General features: G+C 37.6%; 1 protein-coding gene across 1 annotated transcript in view; it reads right to left on the bottom strand.

Moving 5' to 3' along the window:
• Positions 1–20,239, bottom strand: part of USH2A (usherin) — a gene marked incomplete at its 3' end in the record, with an annotated part of 409,152 nt that overhangs the window by 161,050 nt on the left and 227,863 nt on the right. The window contains exon 37 of the mRNA XM_082480510.1: positions 3,951–4,130. Within this exon, the coding sequence (XP_082336636.1) occupies positions 3,951–4,130 (180 nt within the window). The remainder of the gene's footprint in view (positions 1–3,950; positions 4,131–20,239) is intronic.

Here is a 20,239-nt window from a genome sequence, read left to right as displayed (position 1 = left end):
ATGTATGAATTCTTTGAGGCTCTTCTCTATAGATAAGTCAGCACCAAGTTAATGGTTTGTAAACCCCAACACAAGTAACTACGCAGAGACAACTCTGCAATGTGATACAGAAGTACCATCCGCAACAAGTTTCATACCTCTTGTCATTACTTGGGAATCCAGTCCCTTTCTGTGCTTTGGAGGGGATGATTGAGCCTCCACCTTCCTGCTTCCCATCTGATCAGCAGCCTGTCTCATTGTTTTATCTCTCTGTGCACCTATTTTTTTCAACATAATTTATCTTCTTCCTTTCTGCATATAGGACTTCATATTCCCTTCCATACTAGGGCTTTTGTGGTCAAAGGCAGGGAGGAAATGGATTTCACTAGAGTATATTACCAGTAGCAATTGCAACTTTCTTTTCTGTTAGCTTACCATCACTTACCATGAAGCAATGCTAAATTAATAGGGTCTTCTATGTGCCACTACATAAGAAATAGTACTCGTTAAGAAGAAAAATATATAACCAAGGACTCTGTACAGAAGATTTCCCCCAGATTTTTGCAGTTTTACATCCACTGTATCATTTCAATTCATTTACCTAATTAAATTAATTCTAAACCAATTTGTTCTCCAGATCTTTTACTGGCTGGCATCCTCAAATTAATGTGAAGCACTGGATAGTATATTATTTTTTACAACTTTTACTAAAGTATTTTAGGACAAGATAAATAGAACAAATTCATTCTTTTTGGAAAAAATATAAAACTCAAAAAAATTTCCTTCTACCTCTGCGGTATGAAATTTGTCACTAATCATTTTAAACTATGCCCTTTTATGCTTCTTCCATCTCTTTTAGCTCTCTATGCAGTTCTTTGATGTAACAAAGACAGTTTCAGACAAGATTTCAGTTCATCTGGAAAAAAAAAAGCTTTAAGTCTTGAGGCAAAAAGCAGTGTATTTAAAATTTATATACTCCATAATGCCTTTGTTCTGAACTTGAACATCCTGAAAAACTTCTCTGCTTTCTTTTGCTTTCCGACTGAAGATCATTTGTTCTCATGGTTTCAGCTTCTTATTATGCAACAGTGACTTTAACTGGTGGTTCCAGCATTTAAGTACATGCACAGTCATGGCTGACCCTTTCTGATCAATTGCCAATCCATACAGGTTTGACTGATAAAAGAGCCAATTAGATTTAAGCAAATTAAGGGACATCACCAATGTCAACCACTTATTAAACTGAATGCTGAATTCCATGCATACAAAACACTAATGCACCAAGTCCCATTAAGAGTTGAAATCCTAACCCCATTAGTAACTCCAGACCACTACAGGGTAAGGGTCAAAAGAAAGTTTCATATTTATGGATTAACATTTGGATTCAGTTTTTATTTTTTTAATCTTTCCAAGAACTCTTGAACTTGCACTGCAATTTTACTCAAGAGCTTAGATAAAATATATTCCTTATTTCCAAGATATTTTTTTTTTAGGCGTTGACTTTAAGCATGGCAAATCAGCTCGACGAGAAATTAAGATATATTCAATCAGGTAACACTAAAGATTTGCTGTGCTTTATATTATGTGCAATACATTAAAAAAAAAATGACACAAAAGAAATGCATGTTGGAATAAGATTTCTATCACAATTGAAAAACAGTGATCGGCAGTAACTTCAAAATGGAATTCTCCTTTGTCCTCTGTCACTCTCCCTCTTACATAGTCTCCCGTCAAGCTACATCAAGTTCTCCCCACAATGCAAATTTTTGAAACAACTTTTTTTGTTACCCTTGAAAAGAGAATGCTACAATTTAACACTTAGTAAAAGGCTGTGATTTTGTAGCTAATGAGACCTCTTTCACTCTTTGGTCAAACAAAACTTCTGTGAAAGTGAAATCTTCGCCACTGAATTAAAAAAAAAATCCTTCTGATTTTAGTAGGCTCGAGATATCATTTAATGATTTAGAAAGCGTTTGTAAGTGAAGGCACTGAATACAGCCCACTGTAAAATTACCATTATACTCATAATTTAACATACAATGGAATTGTATGGCATTCAAAGAGTCATTACAATAAAAATCATAGTAAATATACATACCCTGTCCTAGATATATATGTGTGCCTGTGTGTGTATACACATGCAGTGTATACACATACCTATGTCTGTATGTGTATACACATACAGGGTGTGTATATATGTGTGTATATGCAGTGTATATACACATACAGTGAGAATAGTGTGTGAGGGAGTACTTCTCTCATATGCACTGCTTCATTTATTATTCATTTCACTACAGATCACAGTCCACTGGACAATAGTATGGAAGATATCTTTAATAACTCTCACTGCTAATTTAATTCTACTTAAACACACATATCCTAGTGAATGCCACATGCTTTTCAGCATGATTTTATGTGTAAATCAGGATAATATGTTTTCAGATCATTAACTAAAAGGAAGCATGAACTAAAACCTATTTAATCAATGAGGTATTGCTTTTAAACTACCACAAGGTCATAAAAAAGATAATTTCAAAGCTATAAGTTTTCTAATTGTAATCAACAACAATCTAATGATGAAAGAAACTGTATCTTAATGGCTGTCATAAACTTGTGCACATCCTTGCCTATATTTAAAGATACTTTACCTTCCTAGTTGGTAAAATTTTCACTACCAAATTTTGCTACTTCTTCATGCAAAATTGAAATGTAACACTGGGATTAGAAAGGACAGTATCTTACTGCTCAGTCCTCAGTGAGCAGTAAAACTGAGATGCTGTTTAATTATTATATGACAATGTATATTTGTTAATATTAGGTATAATTTGGCAATCAGATCGGAAAAGCACAAAATGTGCTGGGAATTTACTTTTTCTTTCTTGCTTAGTAATCGGTCATACTAATCCTGCATTTTATTTATTCACTTTTCAGAAGTTTTTCTGTTGGTTTGGCCCGCAAACCAATCCATGTGTTTGCAAGCTGTTCCAAGTGTAATTGTATTTTTGAGTTGTAAGGTTTATGGGATCTTTTGGGGTTTTTTGTTGTTTTTGTTTGGGTTTTTTTTGTTGGTGGTGGGTTTTTTTTGTTTTGTTTGTTTGGGTTTTTTTTTACTTTCAAATAATATGTGTGTCACTCTATACTATTCCTGTTCATCAGGTATACCTATACATCTCTCAACATCAAGTTTTGTTGGGGTCTCACTTTAGAAATCAAAATTGCCTTAAATTCACTGTTTCCACTGGCATTTAGTCAAGAAATGCTAATTCACTAGGATGTCCATGAAAAAAAGAATGCAAAAGAACACATCTATAACAGCTGTAAATTTAATTTTTCTTTTAAAAAAAAAAATCAAAACCAAAACCCAAACCCAACACCCAAACATACACAGTGTTTAGGGATTATTTGCTCAATTCTCTTACTTCAAATTTTCATGACAATAACATCCGAAGTGGCTTAGAGCCTCACTCACTGTAAATCAGTACATGAAAATTGACTTTCTTACAGCGACATCAGTTTGTGGATTCTGGCTTAATATTTTACCAATGGTTTATATTATTATTATTATTATTAAATAAATTATCTAAGTCTATCCAGTAAGTGCTCTTTGTCAGCACTTCACTTTTATTCTAAAACAGATTACAAAATGTAGGTCAGTCTCTCTTTATCTTAGATTAGGTTAGCTGTCCATGATAGAATACAATACCATTGACAGAAAAAAAAGAAGTATATAATGCACTTCCCACCTACATAATATGTTATCTATACAACTACCCGTTTTCATTCTCTAGTTCTTAAATCGAGCAATGTGACAAATTAGAAGCTAAAAAGAACAATTTTGTTAGTAAGAACTACTAATGCAAACATATTCTTCTGAACTTCCAGTCCTCAGTTGCAATAATAAATAACGTTTTGTTCAACAGAGTATTTGTGTAATTGTTACATGCACAGAAAAAGCACTTTTTCACACTTACCTCCTGGAGGCATGGCTATTGTTATAGCATCACTTATCAAGTTGCCCTGACTGTTGGAAGCATTCACTTGTAGTGTGTAGTTGGAAAATGGAATCAGTCCTTTAATGGGTACCCATACATTGGATTCGTTGCTGCTGCATAACATCCGAGTACCATTTATAATAGAATAATTAGCATTAGCTGTTATGAAAAAAGAAGGGGGCAGGGGGAGAAGAACAAGTGTTAGACCTTGCATTTGCTACAATTCGCTGTCTTTGTGAACCAAGTCTTATTTCTACTCGAATGAAAAGCTGCCATTGATACCGATCATATCAAAAATGAGCTATTTGCAAGAATTCACCATTTTATCCTCCTTTTGTTAATACGTTGTGGTATTTGTAAAATTTGGGAAATAAAGGAACCAACCATGCAGTTGCAAAGCTGACTGCTATGTACTACAAAGAGAAGCCAGTTTTCAGAAATTACTCATGTTCTAGTTGTACGATAACTGCAAATTCAAAACCCTAACGTTAATATTTATGCCTATGAAAAACTGGTACAACTCCTTGAATTCACTAGAAAAACACTTACCTTAGGAGTTTATAAGCTAACTCCATTGCATACATAAGAATTAGTCATAGGCAGTAAGAAACACATGCTTTCCAGAATGGCCTGCAGTCCTCTCAAAGATAATACAAGGATAATACAAGTATTCGGTCTCTCAGTTGAAATCATCAGAGGACACCACAGCAACCTACATTTCCTTTACAACCCTTTTAAGATCATCTCAAACTTAAGATAAGACAATATTCTACCCTACAAAAATAACAAAATGAACTTTTCCAAAATACCCGACGAGTAAAACTGGAAAATAAAAAAATTGTATGTCAAGTAACAATTTTTTTTGACTCAATTAAGATTTCACTCATGTATCTGAGAGCAAAGCTGAGCTCATTTAAAGATTATCCAATATTTTGAACATATAAAGTGCTATATAAATGATTAATATTATTACTACTATCCATCATTCCACAGAAAGCTCTCACATTGATGTCGATGGGAATTCTGCATTACAAACAACAGCAGAATCACACAAGTCTGAGACCACAGGTATGAGAATGAGATTAAACAGCATGTAACTATTAAAAATATCTTAAATTAATTAATGCATTGTCACAGGCAGAAGATTGAATACTCATATCTGAGTCCTCCGCAAAATCTAAATAAGAATTAAAAAACCCCTAGAAACTTTCATTTAATTATTTTTTACGTGTTACTCATTGGGTTTACTCATTTTTATGCCAGTTTCAAATGAACTGTTAAAACCGAAATGTTATAAAACCCGAAACAGTTTTTCAAATATTCCCTATTTCTGTGACATACATTAACGTGCACGTGCAGCATGTTTCAGTCACGCCCACATTACATTTTACCGTGAGTGAGTGATCTGGACCTTCCTCTAATTTTAGGATTCCTATAAGCAATCTGTGATTTACTTATGGTACAAGTCCAAGCCATTCCACTATTTCGATGTTCAGGAAGCTGCACAAATAACTGCACCAGCAGTTATTCTGCTGGTAACATATGGAAACTTACTTTCTGAGTTTTTGGAGAGGGGGAGAGTTTTATAAAACTCTTTTTATAAATCTGCCTTGTAATGTCGCCCCTCATTGCTCAAATTCTACCTGGATTACCCCACGCCACAGTACCAGACTGCTCAAACAGACTACAGTAGAGTGAATGTACAATAATTTCATGAAACCTCACGGATTTATTTTGGATTTCACTGAATTTTACATTAGCCTGAGAGACCCCATTTTATGAACAGCAATGGAGACAAAGGGTCTTATCATACAAGAACAACCAGTTTTACACATTCCACATACAGACACACCAATTCTGCAGAAGCAGAGTTATTTTGTCTGAGATTACTCTTACGTACCCAGGCTACTCAGCCAGCGCTAGAAAAATGCATCTGCATTACTTGATCTCAGCTCTTAAATTGTATATCAAACCCTCCCCCTTTTGTGAAGCTGTCCTTGTGTGTGATTTGGGAGTATATACAATGCAACAAAGGACATTTCTCCCATTATCTATCACAGGCTCTTTGTGCACCACCAGGCAGTCTACAACTTAGTATTTGCAACGCCCACCCAACAACACAAGACTGTTATACGCACCCATTGTTTTATGAACAACAACAAAACCATCAGAAATGACCAACTGACATATACGTTCTTAAGGTCCTAGTGGTGTGAAACACTTAAGGACTCAGCTGGCTGTGAAAAAAAAGATGCATTTTTAAGATGTTTCACCTCAATGTGTAGGAAAATTTAAAAATCCCGTGTTGACAGATCAAGGCACATAGGACAGAGTCAAACCTCAAGCATAAAAGTAGGCTCCCTAATGCAATTTATGTGACCAATTAATGAGAAAATTCAACTTTTGCTATCTACAGTACAGTTTTAACATGTTAATATTTTTGTTCTCATCCACTTGAGCCCAGAATGAAAGCACGTATTTCCTCTGCTGATATTTTTATTCCACTATTAATCTTTCTTCCAATGGCTAACTATAGTATATTTTTAAAAACACACTTTCGAGTAACAGAAAAGGAATTAAAAGGATAACACTCTATTCCAAGTTGCCTGGATAACAACATTAATACACAGTAATTATACAATTAGTTGTAACATTAAATTCTAGTTATAGCAGAGTGATTACTCGGCAATTATAAGAAGTATATAATTACTCAATAATTAGGAGAAGTATGTAATTGCATAACCATTTTATTCAGCTCAAAAATGAACTTGCAAATTTACAATGAGTTAGACAACACAGCAGTTCAAAATTTTTCACTGCTTCTAATAAAAAGCTGAGGAGCACTTGCAAGTTTCCTAACCTGAATTTTACACAGACAAAAGGTGTTTAATTCCGGCTGCCAGCCAAGCAACTTACTGCTACTGGCAAGTAAAATATTAGAAGAACATTTTTAAAATGCAGGTCTTGCTGGGGATGACTTGCAATATGCAGCTTTGCCACTTCTCACTGCTTAAACTTTGCTTTCAGTGGGCTGGAAAATGCAGACACATAGGTTCAGCCTGACAGAAAGCGATACAGCGATAACCCTGTCATATCGCTCTGTGCCACTCCTGTCTAGACTGCTTCGGTGTGGACCCTATTTGTGAGTATAAGTGGATGAGGCCTCTCTTTTTCCATTTTTCATGCGTGTTTTTCTCTCCATCCTGCTCACAGGTCCTCCTGTAGGCTATCAGCAAGTCTGCCGCGGACCTAAACAGCAGCTGCCTCAGACTACAGTACAGTCCTACGTGACATTGTTTTACTTCAGACAGGTGGTTTCTACCAGAATACCTCCTTGTTCCTGCAGATTTCTGCCGCGTAACTCCTGCCATGAACAGCCATTAGTGCTCCAACAAGCAAGATTCACACAGCTAACACAAACAACCTAACTAAAGAAGCAGAAAACCAACTCCTAGAACTGGCTCACCATCTCCTTCAACACTTAAGACATACAAACACACTTACCAAAAGATGAGTTCAGATGGAAGGGGGCTAAAAGCCACCATCTCCTACAACCTCTTGAAAAAGACTAAACGCTTTGCAGACAGGAAAGGCTTCCCCATGCTCCTTAATCTTTCCATATTTTTGCATCATGCTGGTTTTGTTCTCTTACTAGCTTTCCTGCTCATAAGGCTCTCCATATTTCCCCCAATATTTCTGAGGGACTTCTTTGGCTAACCCTGGTATTTAAGAAAAGGCTGTGCTATTCCCACTTTATTCCTACTTTATACCACGTCAAAGTATTTGTTTTTCAGGAAAACATTATCCAAATGAAGAAATTAAGGCTAAAGAATATCATGTACATACTTAAAAACTATGTATACTTGAAACAAAGTCAATAATAAAACATGCTTACATTAAAGAGATACACAAATACATACTCCATTCAAAGTCACTGTTTAAAAGTACTAAGCTTCACACAGCACTCTAGCTGGGGAGTATTTGTGTTTGAAGGTTCACTATGTTTTTGGGTGGACGCTTTGAAGGGGGCTCCCAGGCAGACATGCAGTCCTGTTACTGAGTACTCCTGTAAATAGGTGAATAAAGCTCCTGTGGGTCGGTGGTGCGTAAATTACTGCTATCCTGGGTCCGTCATCCTATGGGGTTCACTAGATTGAAATAACATAAATGGGTATCCTTTTCCATTCTTGTTATAATCATTGTCACAAGAATTTTAATGCCTCATATATTCCGTAATTTTTTTTCTGTGTGCTGTACTGCTCTGACCTTTTCAATATTCTGTAATTTGACTGGCTGGCCATTTCAAGTTCTCTCCTTTTTACAGCCTTATTAACTTGTGGGGAAGAGGTGAAATGGACAGCCAATCAGAATGCATAATATTGCAAAGGTCACAGTAGTACAGTATAGTATCAGCAGGCACAGAATACTGTATATGTCATTAGCGTTCTGATATCTTATTCATGTGACAAAGGTTGTACGGAGCGCAGGAAATGGTGCAACAGGAAACCATTCTCCTGACAAAGACTGCAATGGAAAAAATAAAGAATAAAACCTAAATGCATTCATCTCGCATTTAAAAACTTTTTTTTTTTTTTTCCCCAGAATTTGCCACATTTAAAGGTACTCTTCCCATCTGGATCAAAATTAATGTTTTTAAGGAAAGAGGTAATACATTGAGATGTTTCCTTTCCACGTATCAAACAGTAAAAACTCATGTTTCATATGTGTGGGCAGTCTTTTCCAAATTACCAAATACTTTTATTAACACCACTGCATTTGTGATTATTAAAGTTTAAACATAACCAGTCTAATGTGTCACTATCACAAACACACTGACACAACTATGCTGCAGACTTCAGGAAGCAAGGAGGCCATGCTAATGAAAAATATTTCTGGGTGCTCACATGCTTTTCTTTCTCTAAGCATCAAGAGCTACCTGCCATTACACAGAAGATATTGGTTAAAAATCACCTTCCTGACACTTTTCCATTCATATTCTTATAGGACTTTAACAACTGAGCTGCCTTTGTGAAATGGAAGATTTCTACCTCTTCCTATTTGCGGTGTCCTGGGAAATGGCTGACTTCTCATCGTACCCCCAGACTTGTCTGAACTTAAGTGATGTGATAGGACCACAATTTGTGAAACATAGACAGATTTCCACTTAAAAGGTACTTATGCCTGAAACACTTAAATCTTATCATCAAAAATGTTTAACGAGCTAGTATTTTCTTTCAACATAACATGAGGCTTCAATCACAAAATTACACTATACAGAACGATAGAATCATAGAATGGTTTAGGTTGGAAAGGACCTTGAAGATCATTGAGTTCCAACACCCCTGCCATAGACAGGAACACCTCCCACTATAACAGGTTGCCCAAGGACACATCCAGCCTGGACTTGAACACCTCCAGGAATGGGGCCTCAACAACCTCTCTGGGCAACCTGTGCCAGTGCCTTACCACCCTCAAAGTGAAAAATTTCTTCCAAATGTTTAATCTAAACCTGCCCTCTTCCAGTTTAAAGCCATTTCGCCTCGTCCTATCACTACATGCCCTTGTAAAAAGTCCTTCCCCAGCTCTCCTGTAGGCCCCCTGCAGGTACTGGAAGACTGCAATAAGATCTCCCCAGAGCCTTCTCTTCTCCAGGCTGAACAGCCCCAACTCTCTCAGCTTCTCCTCATAGGAGAGGTGCTCCAGCCCTCGGATCATCCTCGTGGCTCTCCTCTGGACATGCTCCAACAGATCCATGTCCTTCTTATGTTGGAGACTCCAGAGCTGGATGCAGTACTCCAGGTGGGGTCTCACGAGAGTGGAGTAGAGGGGCAGAATCACCTCCTTTGACCTGCTGGCCACGCTTCTTCTGATGCACCCCAGCATACGGTTGGCCTTCGGGGCTGTGATTGCACATTGCTGGCTCATGTTGAGCTTCTCGTCAATCAGCACCCCCAGGTCCTTCTCCTCAGGGCTGCTCTCCAGCCATTCCCCACCGAGCCTGTATTTGTGCTTGGGATTGTCCTGACCCAGATGTAAGACCTTGCACTTGGCCTTGTTGAACTGCATGATGTTGGCTTGGGCTCACCTCTCCAGCCTGTCCAGGTCCCTCTGGATGGCATCCCTCCCCTTCATCGTGTCTACCTCACCAAACAGCTTGGTATCATTGACAAACTTGCTGAGGCTGCCCTTGACCCCACCGTCCATGTCGCCAACAAAGATGTTGAACAGTACAGGTCCCAGTACCGATCCCTGAGGAACACCACTTGTCACTGGTCTCCAGTTGGACATTGAGCTGTTGACTGCAACTCTTTGAGTGCGGCCGTCCAGCCAGTTCTTTATCCACCGAGTGGTCCATTTATCGAATCCACGTCTCTCCAATTTAGAGACCAGGATATTGTGTGGGACAGTGTCAAACGCTTTGCACAAATCCAAGTAGATGACATCAGTTGGTCTTCCCTTGTCCACTGCCACTGTAACTCCTTCGTAGAAGGCCACCAAATTTATCAGGCATGACTTGCCCTTAGTGAAGCCATGCTCGCTGTGACCAATCACCTCCTTGTTTTCTACGTGCCTCAGCAGAGTTTCCAGGATGATCTGCTGCATGATCTTGCCAGGCACAGAGGTGAGACTGACTGGCCCATAGTTCCCCATGCTAGTTGCAAAAGGTATTTTTTGCGTGAGTTTAAAGCTTTGTGTCATGCTCTGAAATATTATTACCAATCTATTACTGTTTCCATTACATAATGGTGTCCTGATACCTACAGGTCCTGATAACCTCTTTTACATTGTCATTTACATAAGCATGTTGCTTATGTTGCTTCACAATATTCAAACAGGTAGAAGCAGAGCTATCACTATCGTAGAAAACTACTCAAAGAAAAAAGGTAGCAAAAATCCAAGTCAAGGAACAGTTCTTATGAGGATCTAATGAATTATACAAAGATTACTTCATTACTAGCACAAAAACTTACAGTTATTTTTATGCCTGCTTTATATGTGTATGAGTATACAGAGGTTAAGCATCTTATCTTATGCCACAGAAAAAGTTAATGTCACAATAGCAAAACAGAAATGAAACAATAACTCACTTGTTCCCCCCTCTCCCCATCCTTCAATTTCTCTCATCCTCACTGGGCACAAGTTTCTCTCCCTGTCCTGGCTCGTGGCTCTCTGGCGCAGTGTCTTTCTGGGGGAAATTCTGTGAATACGAACACTTTTTCTTCAGTAAGCTCATTCTTTTGTCCATTAGTTTTGCCTATTCTTCAGCCTCATTAACTTCCACACAAGCTACTCCTTTCCTCCCAGCTACGATTTTTCTTCTCTCCCTCTGTCCTTTTCCCACTGTTTCTAGTGCAGTACTCAGAAAAATACCCATGACTTTCCATTTGTTCGATTATCCCAATAAAACACAGCTAAAAATCTTTCCCCAACATTATTGGTGAAGCTTTTCCTAAGAACTGTAATAATGAACTGTATTCCAACAGTCATCCCAATTGTTATACTGATCTTATGAAGTGGTTTCTGTGCTTTGACGACACACCTCTCTTTTCAACAAAGCATTGGGGTTTTTTGTGTGTGTTTTGCAGCAGGAGGGGTTTGTTTGGGGTTTTTGGTTTTGTTTTTTTTTCAGATGACTACATCGCCGATTTTGTGCCTCGATCTCCTGAACCACTATTTGTTCCTCTGCTCCTGAGTTGACAGATGTATTGCTCTTAAGGACTTACCATGGACTCATTCTATCAAATTGAGTCAAAAACTTAAAAGTCTCTTAAAGTATCAGAGGAAATCTTCATTCTCGTGGACAAGGGGGAGTGACTGGGTGAGGCAATCTAAAAGCACTGTGGTAAACTGGCAAAATTATGAATCTAAAATATTTGTTTTCCTGTAAATAATGAACCATTCCCATTACCTGCATTGAAAAACCTTAGCTTTTTCCTTTTATCCCTGGTAATTAATGAAGCCTCTAGTTTTAAGAATGAAAAATAGAAAATATTTTAAAAATATGAAAGTCCTTATGGCCACATACAGCAGAAATCTGAAAGCTCAAAGACCCAGACGTACTTTCTGTCTGTACCACACAAGTTGTTTCTTGTTTCTCTCACTTTAAAACAGGCAAAGGCACCTTCTGTGACTTTTGACATACTTAAATTTGGTACAGCTATCTTAGGCTGTCTTGAGACATACAGAATGCATATACTAAACATTCCCTCTGTGAATCTGAGCTGGACCCCAGTACAGGCTGGGGGGTTAAGCTGGAAAGCAGCTTTCCTGCTTTGAAAAAGACATGGAGGTCCTGGTGGAAAATAAGCTGAACGTGAGCCAGCGATGAGTCCTTGTGACAAAGAAGGCCAGCAACCTCATGGACTACATTAGGAGGAGCACTGCCAGCAGGTCAAGGGAAGGGACGTCTCCTCTCTATTCAGCTCTGGTGAAGCACATCTGGAGTGCTCATCTGGTTCTGGTCTCCTCAGACAGACATGGACTTACTGGAGTGGAGCCCATGCAAAGAGGAAGAAGGGCTTGAAGCGCCTGTCACACAAAGAAGAGTTTGAGACAACTGAGGTTGTTTCACCTCAAGAAAAGAAGGCCCGGAGGGGGCAGAATCTTAACAACGCGTATAAATATCTGATGTGAGAGTGTAAAGAAACCAAACACTTCTCAGAGGTATATAGCAACAGAATCAGAGGCAATAGGCACATACAAAATACTAGAAATCCCGCTTAAACCTAAAAAAAACCCCTTTTTTTGGTGTGAGATTGGCCAAACACTGGAACAAGTTCCCCAGAGAGGCTGTGGAGTTATCATCCTTGGTGATACTCAAAACCCAGCTGGACACTGTCCTGGGCAATGTGCTCCAACTGACTCTGCTTGAAGAAGAGGGGTCGGACTAGATGATCTCGAGAGGTGCTCTCTGACCTCAGCTGTTCTATGATTCTGTGAAAATTTGAAGAAGACTTCAAGAACCCAAAGGCAAAGCAGGGGTAATCATTACGATGAAAGCATGTTCCTGTCAGTAGAAATAAGTGATCATTAGTGTTACAAACACAAAGGAATGTGCATTTATATGCTCATTAATTCTATGGACTGAAATATGAATAAAGCCCACAGCTTGTTGGGGAGCTCAAACAAGAAAGTTAGCACAGACCCCATGGATAGTTAATGACTACAGCTGAGATTAGGCTCTGTCATGATAGCAGGCAGAGAAGAATGTTTGGTGTGTGGTCTCATCTACCTTTTTGAGCTTCCAGTTCAGTGCCATGAGGCTTTCAACTTAAAAACTGTATTTGTTAGATGAAACTGCCAGGAAGAAACTTTTTATTTGAATTACTGGTTTAGGTTTTCTCGTTACTCTTTCATAAACATAGAAATGTGCAACAAGTCTTGCAATTGAATCTGTCTTACTTAGACCTTCCACTTTAAACAGTGTATTCAGTATAGTGTTAAATCTCTGCTGTAAGTATATCCGTCTGTATCGTAACTCAATTTGCTGCAACAGCACCAAGGGGCATCAGTCCTTGAGAGCTCCCCCCAGCCCCTCTCTGTACTCAGGCCATGACCTAAAGAAATCATAAAATAGGGTGAGACCACCCAACTCTGGAAAGCATTCTATGAGTAGAACCAATTTATGTGGATTTCACATGTGCTTCCAGTGTCCAGGTGCTCTTATCCCAACAGGAACAGGAGAAAGCACCACAGTTTGGTACCCCAAGTGGCATAACATCACATTGTCTATAAATGACCAGAAGGCATCAAATAGCAAAAATGTTTGCTGTACTTGGGATGTTAAGCTTACAATAAAGCATATAATTATTGATGTTATCCATTTTGTTTGAGGCATTTTATAGACAAATGATCAGACTTTATAACGTTTGTTTCAGGAGAGATTTTACACACTAAAAAATTTCAGAAACAGTGAGCTTTAAAATCTTCAAGTTTGTTTTTCCATGGTTAGAACATTCTTTCTTTAGCTGCAGCAGTACATAAATGGAGATTATCACAGTATCTGGTTTGAGAATCTATGCCCATAATTCATGGATGCCAATAAGAATTTTCCATTCTCCAGGGACACTATCAGAAGGAGACTAGCTAAACACACACAGCAGAACTGGGAGTCTCAAATCCATAATCAAATATCTAGATTGATTGTGTCACTTGCACTTGTATTGATTTCAATTGGAGCAGCTGACCCAAGGGAATAATAAAAATGTGGAATAAAACTGATTTATGAGAACAAAATAAATCCTTTTGTGAGTGGTAATGAATTGGTACTATTTAACCCTTTCAATCACAAAGGAAGAACACTATATTTTTTTTCAGAATGCTGAGTTAGCTGAAAGAAGTCATCTAAAAAATGTCAATACTGTCAAATGCCATTACACTTAGTTGTAATACTTTGGAAAGAATGAAGCTCTAAACTTGATCTAGGATTTTTATTTGACATAAGACATTCTTTTGGCTTTTCCAGTCACCTTACATGAGGCATCATAAATGATGCACTCGTAGATTGAAAGAACCACAGAATCACTCAGGTGAGTGTTTGTTGTACTTACTCATAGAGTAGCTCCCTCTAGCCTAGTTAGGGCAAAAACACGTAGAGTAACAGAAGCAGCCATTTCAACTGCACATAAAAGGATGACCTATCATAGTATCTTGATCTTTCAGGCATAACACTAGAAAGTTACATAGTCAAAACCTAATTTGATTGTCCTTGTGCAGTTCAGATAAAAACTTAATCAAAGCTTGTCAAACCCCAATTTTCATCACACTTTCTTTACCTGAGAAAATAGATAGGTTTTACATTAGTCCCTAAAGACAAGCACATTTGTTTGAAACCAACACATACAAGTATGCAAATGCAATTTCTTCATCTGCAGGAGCTCTAGTCAAATTATACCTATTTAGTTTGGGTCATGTATTTACATTGTTGACACTAATCGTTTTGTGTCCAATGTCATAAATTCTATTTTTTGCATTTAGGATTTATCACAGATACCTAAGCACTGTCAATGTAGCCTCCTCAGCCTTCGTGTGGGTTCAAAACTCTAGAAGACATTAATTAACTAAAAGACTGTTTTCACAGGAGAACTGATTGGCAAATTCCCTTTTACTCAATACTGTTTACCAGTGCCATCTCCGGAAGATTGCTATTATTCCCTAGACTGCTCCAAGGTAGCAGGGATGGTCTCAGATCCTGCTATTGGCAGTCGCTAGGAATTTCAGCCTGTAGCAACTGATAATACAATTCCTCACAGAAACGGGGTTCAGTCTTACGTATCTGCTTTATAACATGAAAGCCAATAAATTACACCATATAATATAGAAATAGACCAGTGTACATGTGACAAAAACATAACTATGTGAACAGAGAGATGCAGAAGATCAGTCGAAACACTATCTGCAGTCTGATTCTAGAGTCTTCACCAACAAAACAGTCCACTGTAGAAATTAGAGACTTTTCATTTTGCTTTCCTCCGAAACACTTGTACCAAGCAATAGAAGAGAAAAGCATATCTGGTGCTCAAGGAAATCCTTCTAGTAGATGGTGTATTGTTCAAAATCTACTGAAGCTTGACTAAACATTACGCTAAAACTGCCTGCAAACCCATGAGGTTTTTAGCCATGCAAATCAAACTTTACTCAGTGCCAAAATACTCCTAAGTCCTGCTCTAGTGACCAGAGTAAACAGGACTATTTAAAAATGGATCACGTATCCCCTTTCTTCCCCCCCAAACGTCTTTAGGACTAGTGAGTTTCATTAGTGAGGTCTGTAGATAAAACTAAGGAAAGACAGATAAAATGACGGAGGAAAGGGATGAAATATGAAAAATCTCCTTAATGGCTGACTTGGAAAAGCAGCTAAGGGCTCCCACAAAAGCATCTGACTTTGTGAGTGGGAAGGGTGTCTCTGTGGTGCAGCAGGTGGTGATGATGAATACGCCAACGCTGTTGCTCGTGGTAGGGATGATGATTTTTGTCATGCTGTCCCTCTGCTGCTATATACTTTCCATTGGAAACTGCTCAAACTCCCTGTTGATTGTTCCCATTTATGATGCTATTTGTGCTGCGTGGAGCTTGTTAACGTGGTGTAAGTGTTGTACACTGATTGGTCACTAAACATCTGTGTACCTATATTACTGGAAAATACTTATCAAGCATTTAAATTATTATTATTGACTTTGTTGTGCACTAGTTTTGGGAGGTAAAGACCTGGTGGGGAGAGGCATTTCTCAGAGCATCATAGCTGCTCCCATGAAGACCCTCTATAACAACACTACTGGGGTTAGCAAGTGCAAGGCCATGAGAAAAAATAATCCAAGAATAGCAGCATGAGAACTATAAGAGAAAATACTTCCAGAGAAGCTCTGGAAAACACTGCCTCAGCAGCTCTAGGGTCCTTAGTATTAGTAACATTAAGGCAGTAAGGTACCTTTATGCACCGTGCAACATCATAGCAATACAACAAACTGAAACGTTTAAAATATTTCTTTATATATTACAAAGGTAACTGTTAAATTACTAATATCATTAATATCACCACAATTTCTCAGATTCACATTGCTTTTGAAAACTTTACCCTTCTTTTAAGGTCAAGGATCTCTACTTTCCTTGGGCCGGGTTCTTGAAGAAAGGATTCTTTCTCTTATTAGTAATGTCAAATTTAGTGTGCCTATTGTATAAAAAAAAAAATCAAGGATTACTCCTAGGGAATTCAGGTCGCAGAATGTATAGGGTTTCTGCACAATCCTAAATTACTCAAGAAAAGTTGGAATGACTTTTCCTATCCTTGGTAGATAATGGTATGTCCCTGGCACAGGAACACATGATATTATAAATATCTTTGTGTGACTAAATGCAGGAAGAACACAGTCCTGATATTTACCTATTATGGAAGAAATATTCAGATTTCTTTGGTACCAGCTTCTCAAGTGTTCAACTACATGAGAAGAAAGGCTTAATAAATATTCACAATAGGAAAACAAAGTAGTAAGTTTTTGAAGAAATAGCTTGTCTTGAAAGTAAATCATATGCTTTGATTACATATATGGAATAACTATACTGCCATTTTTGTAAAAGAATTTTTCTTACAAATATTAAAGCACATCTGAACTTGTATCTATTGTCAGGTATTGCATATTCAGTTGCAGTAACTGTAAATACAAATTCATACTTAGATATTTATATTTTGAGGTAATTATGCAAATAACCATATCTAAAAAAAATTCACTGTGAAAAGTGGCCTAACATGCCTTTCAGAAATTTTTTAGTCATTTCTTAAACATGTTTAATTCTCAAAAATGGTTGTGTTCTTTTTAAATTGTCAGATCTAAATGTAAAACATTTACCTCCCTCTGCATCTTTGAAGATAACACCCCACAGAATTTTCATTCTCCATTCTCATGCCTTCAACGCAAGACAGGCTAGGAACTTTAAGGGGCTTCAGCATTCCTCTGCCCACTTCTGTTGGCATCTGCAGGTGGCACATCTTCCTCAGAAGATGCCACTTTTTTGCACTAATTTGATTCTTAACATCCCCTATTTGAATTCTGATTGGAGAGTGTACTGAAAGCACCGTACCCAATCAGGATTATAAAAGGAACCTTCTAACAGAAGCCAAATAAATAGAAGGTCTGTGTTTCCTTCTATTTATTTATACATATAGTAAATATTAAACTAAAAAGATTAGATAAACAAAATTCTAATGTATATATGCAGAAGTCAACTTGTTTATAGATGTAGCTGCTTTTTTTTTTTTTTTTTTTTACCACAAAATGTTGTATTCTGCTGTCAGATTTCTCCAGTTTGCCAAGAGAATGAGTAGGCTGCAAGGCAGCTTTCTGGCACAGTATCTCCGAATAAGCAGAGTTACCAGATGAATAATTTTCCCTTTACAAAAGTACCAGATGAAGTACATTGCTGAAAAGCAAGAGCCTTGGATGACATGAAAACAACAGAAGTTACAAAAACTAAAAAAAAAAAAAAACAAAAACAAAAAAACCCAAACACCAAACAAAACTGAAAATAACATACATTGATTTCTGCATTTATGAGCAACACAGAGTTCCGAGTATAACCCCGCAACTTTGTGTTGTGAAATTCCCTAAGGACATATAGTTAATTAAGGATTCTCTTTATGTCAAACTTGCATTCAGATGCATCACAACATCCAGGGGACTACAGATTTGGATTCATTTTGTGCTAATGGAGTCATCTGACACAGGTAGGAAGATAAGAATTTCCTCCAACTCTCTCCTCTGGAAAAGAGGCAATATTTGATTCTTCCTGTACTAGAACTTAATTTCAGATATCCACATGCAATTAAAAATGACCCTGTACTTAATCTAAACCACCCTGAGGGTAAATAGGGCTGAATGAGGAAACTATTTGAGGGAAATACGCCTGACTCTGTCACCTTTCTTTCCCCCTCAAGTCCTCTGACAACTGGAAGTGTATCAGATAATAACAAGAACTTTAACTCTTCTTAAGGAGATAAGAGCTGTTTGTGATCTGGTAATATTATTATTTCATGCCTTGGACTAACCAATTGCAAACCAAATTCCTCTTTAAAGTTCATTCCAAGGAGGGACTGGGATTTAAATAACTTGAGGCAAAGTAACTTGTCTTTACTGGAAAACATATTGCCTGAGCATTGCAGAATTGGGATAGAGCCCTCAATTTCTAAAATCTTATTTAATCCCCATATGCAGTTTTCTGGGAACAAATACTCTTCTGGAAAACGTACGTGTAGAGATCCGAATGGTGAAACAGATTCAATAAAGCTCCTTCCTGTATTTTAACTAGTACTTTCAAATAGAAAGACTGTCAGAAAAATAAACAGTTGAATTAGAAAATGAAGGCTAATTGATACAGATATTTCTTTTGCATTAATTTTTAAAGCATGGTCAAACTATGGAAAAATCCATTATCAGTATCCTCCCCTATTAGCAGAAAATCCAAACTATCTCCTGCTGATCTACATTTCAAACTTGCAATTCCACAGTGACCTTTTCAATCAGTTTATGATAGTATTTCTTTCTCTTCTAATTTGGCTATTGATAAATGTTGACTAGGTGCACGCTATTTACCAAGAGCTTCCCATGCTAGTATTTAAAAATCCAAAAATAAGTATCATCGGCAATATCAGAACTAAACAGCAATGAAAAACCAGGACATGCATTAAAAAACATTTAGATTGGATTCAAAAGTCAGGAATTTAGAGAAGTCAGTCAATTAGAACACTCTCTCTTGCTTTTATGTATTACAATGCAGTCTTTTCTGGTGTATTGTTGTTTTTACCATAAAAGGATAAATATTCCCCACCCCAAAAAAAAACCACAGCAACTTAAATCTTTTGCAAACTATTTGAGATGACCTGGCCCCATTAGAAAACAGTCTAGAATTAAATGAAACTTATTATAACAATGAAGTAACCAATAAACTCTCAGGCTGTTCACTTTAATTCCTGTGAGGTATGCATAATTGTCAAAACAGATGGATGGAAATCGATATAATATCTTAAAAAAATACAATGAAAGGCAGACCCATTTGGGGGGAAAAACGTGTACAAAAAATATTAAGACAAGACATACATATGTGAAATTTGAAAGATTTGTAACAGGACGAAAAAGGAGGTAAGCCTGGGGACGTCTATCGAATATTCAGCATTAGATCAGCTGGTGTCTCTAACGTGTTGGAATAACAAGTTCATGACAGAGAAAGTGTTACGTTATGTGTTATTTAAACACTTTCCATGTCATCAACCTGCTATCTCAGCATACCATATGCTATAGTAGGGCAATGATAAGATAACAACACATCAAGCAGAGTTTCACAATATACATTAGGGATGGTGGTGTAAAAATATAGAAATACAACATGCATTAGAAAAATTGCTTGCTCTCAAAGTGGTATCTTTTGCCCTGTCCAGGTGCTATATTTATGCAGGAGTATTTCCATGCTTCAAAAAGTGTGTATCTCGTGAGTCCATCCCTCAGAGGCGTAACATCTCTCAAAGGAAAAGGAAAAGGAAAAGGGAAAGGGAAAGGGAAAGGGAAAGGGAAAGGGAAAGGGAAAGGGAAAGGGAAAGGGAAAGGGAAAGGGAAAGGGAAAGGGAAAGGGAAAGGGAAAGGGAAAGGGAAAGGGAAAGGGAAAGGGAAAGAGCCACAGAGATATGTTCGGTTCAAATGTAGACCTTTCAGCAGGTCCCATGTAGTTAAGCTACAGTTGAAAGAGATAGTGATATAATGAATCCAGCTCTGTGATCAAACACA

The sequence above is a fragment of the Vanellus vanellus genome, assembly GCF_965231255.1.
Source record: "Vanellus vanellus genome assembly, chromosome: 3".
In the NCBI taxonomy this organism is placed as follows: Eukaryota; Metazoa; Chordata; class Aves; order Charadriiformes; family Charadriidae; genus Vanellus; species Vanellus vanellus.
Note: the sequence above shows the minus strand (reverse complement) of the source record. Positions and strands in the feature narration are given on the sequence as shown.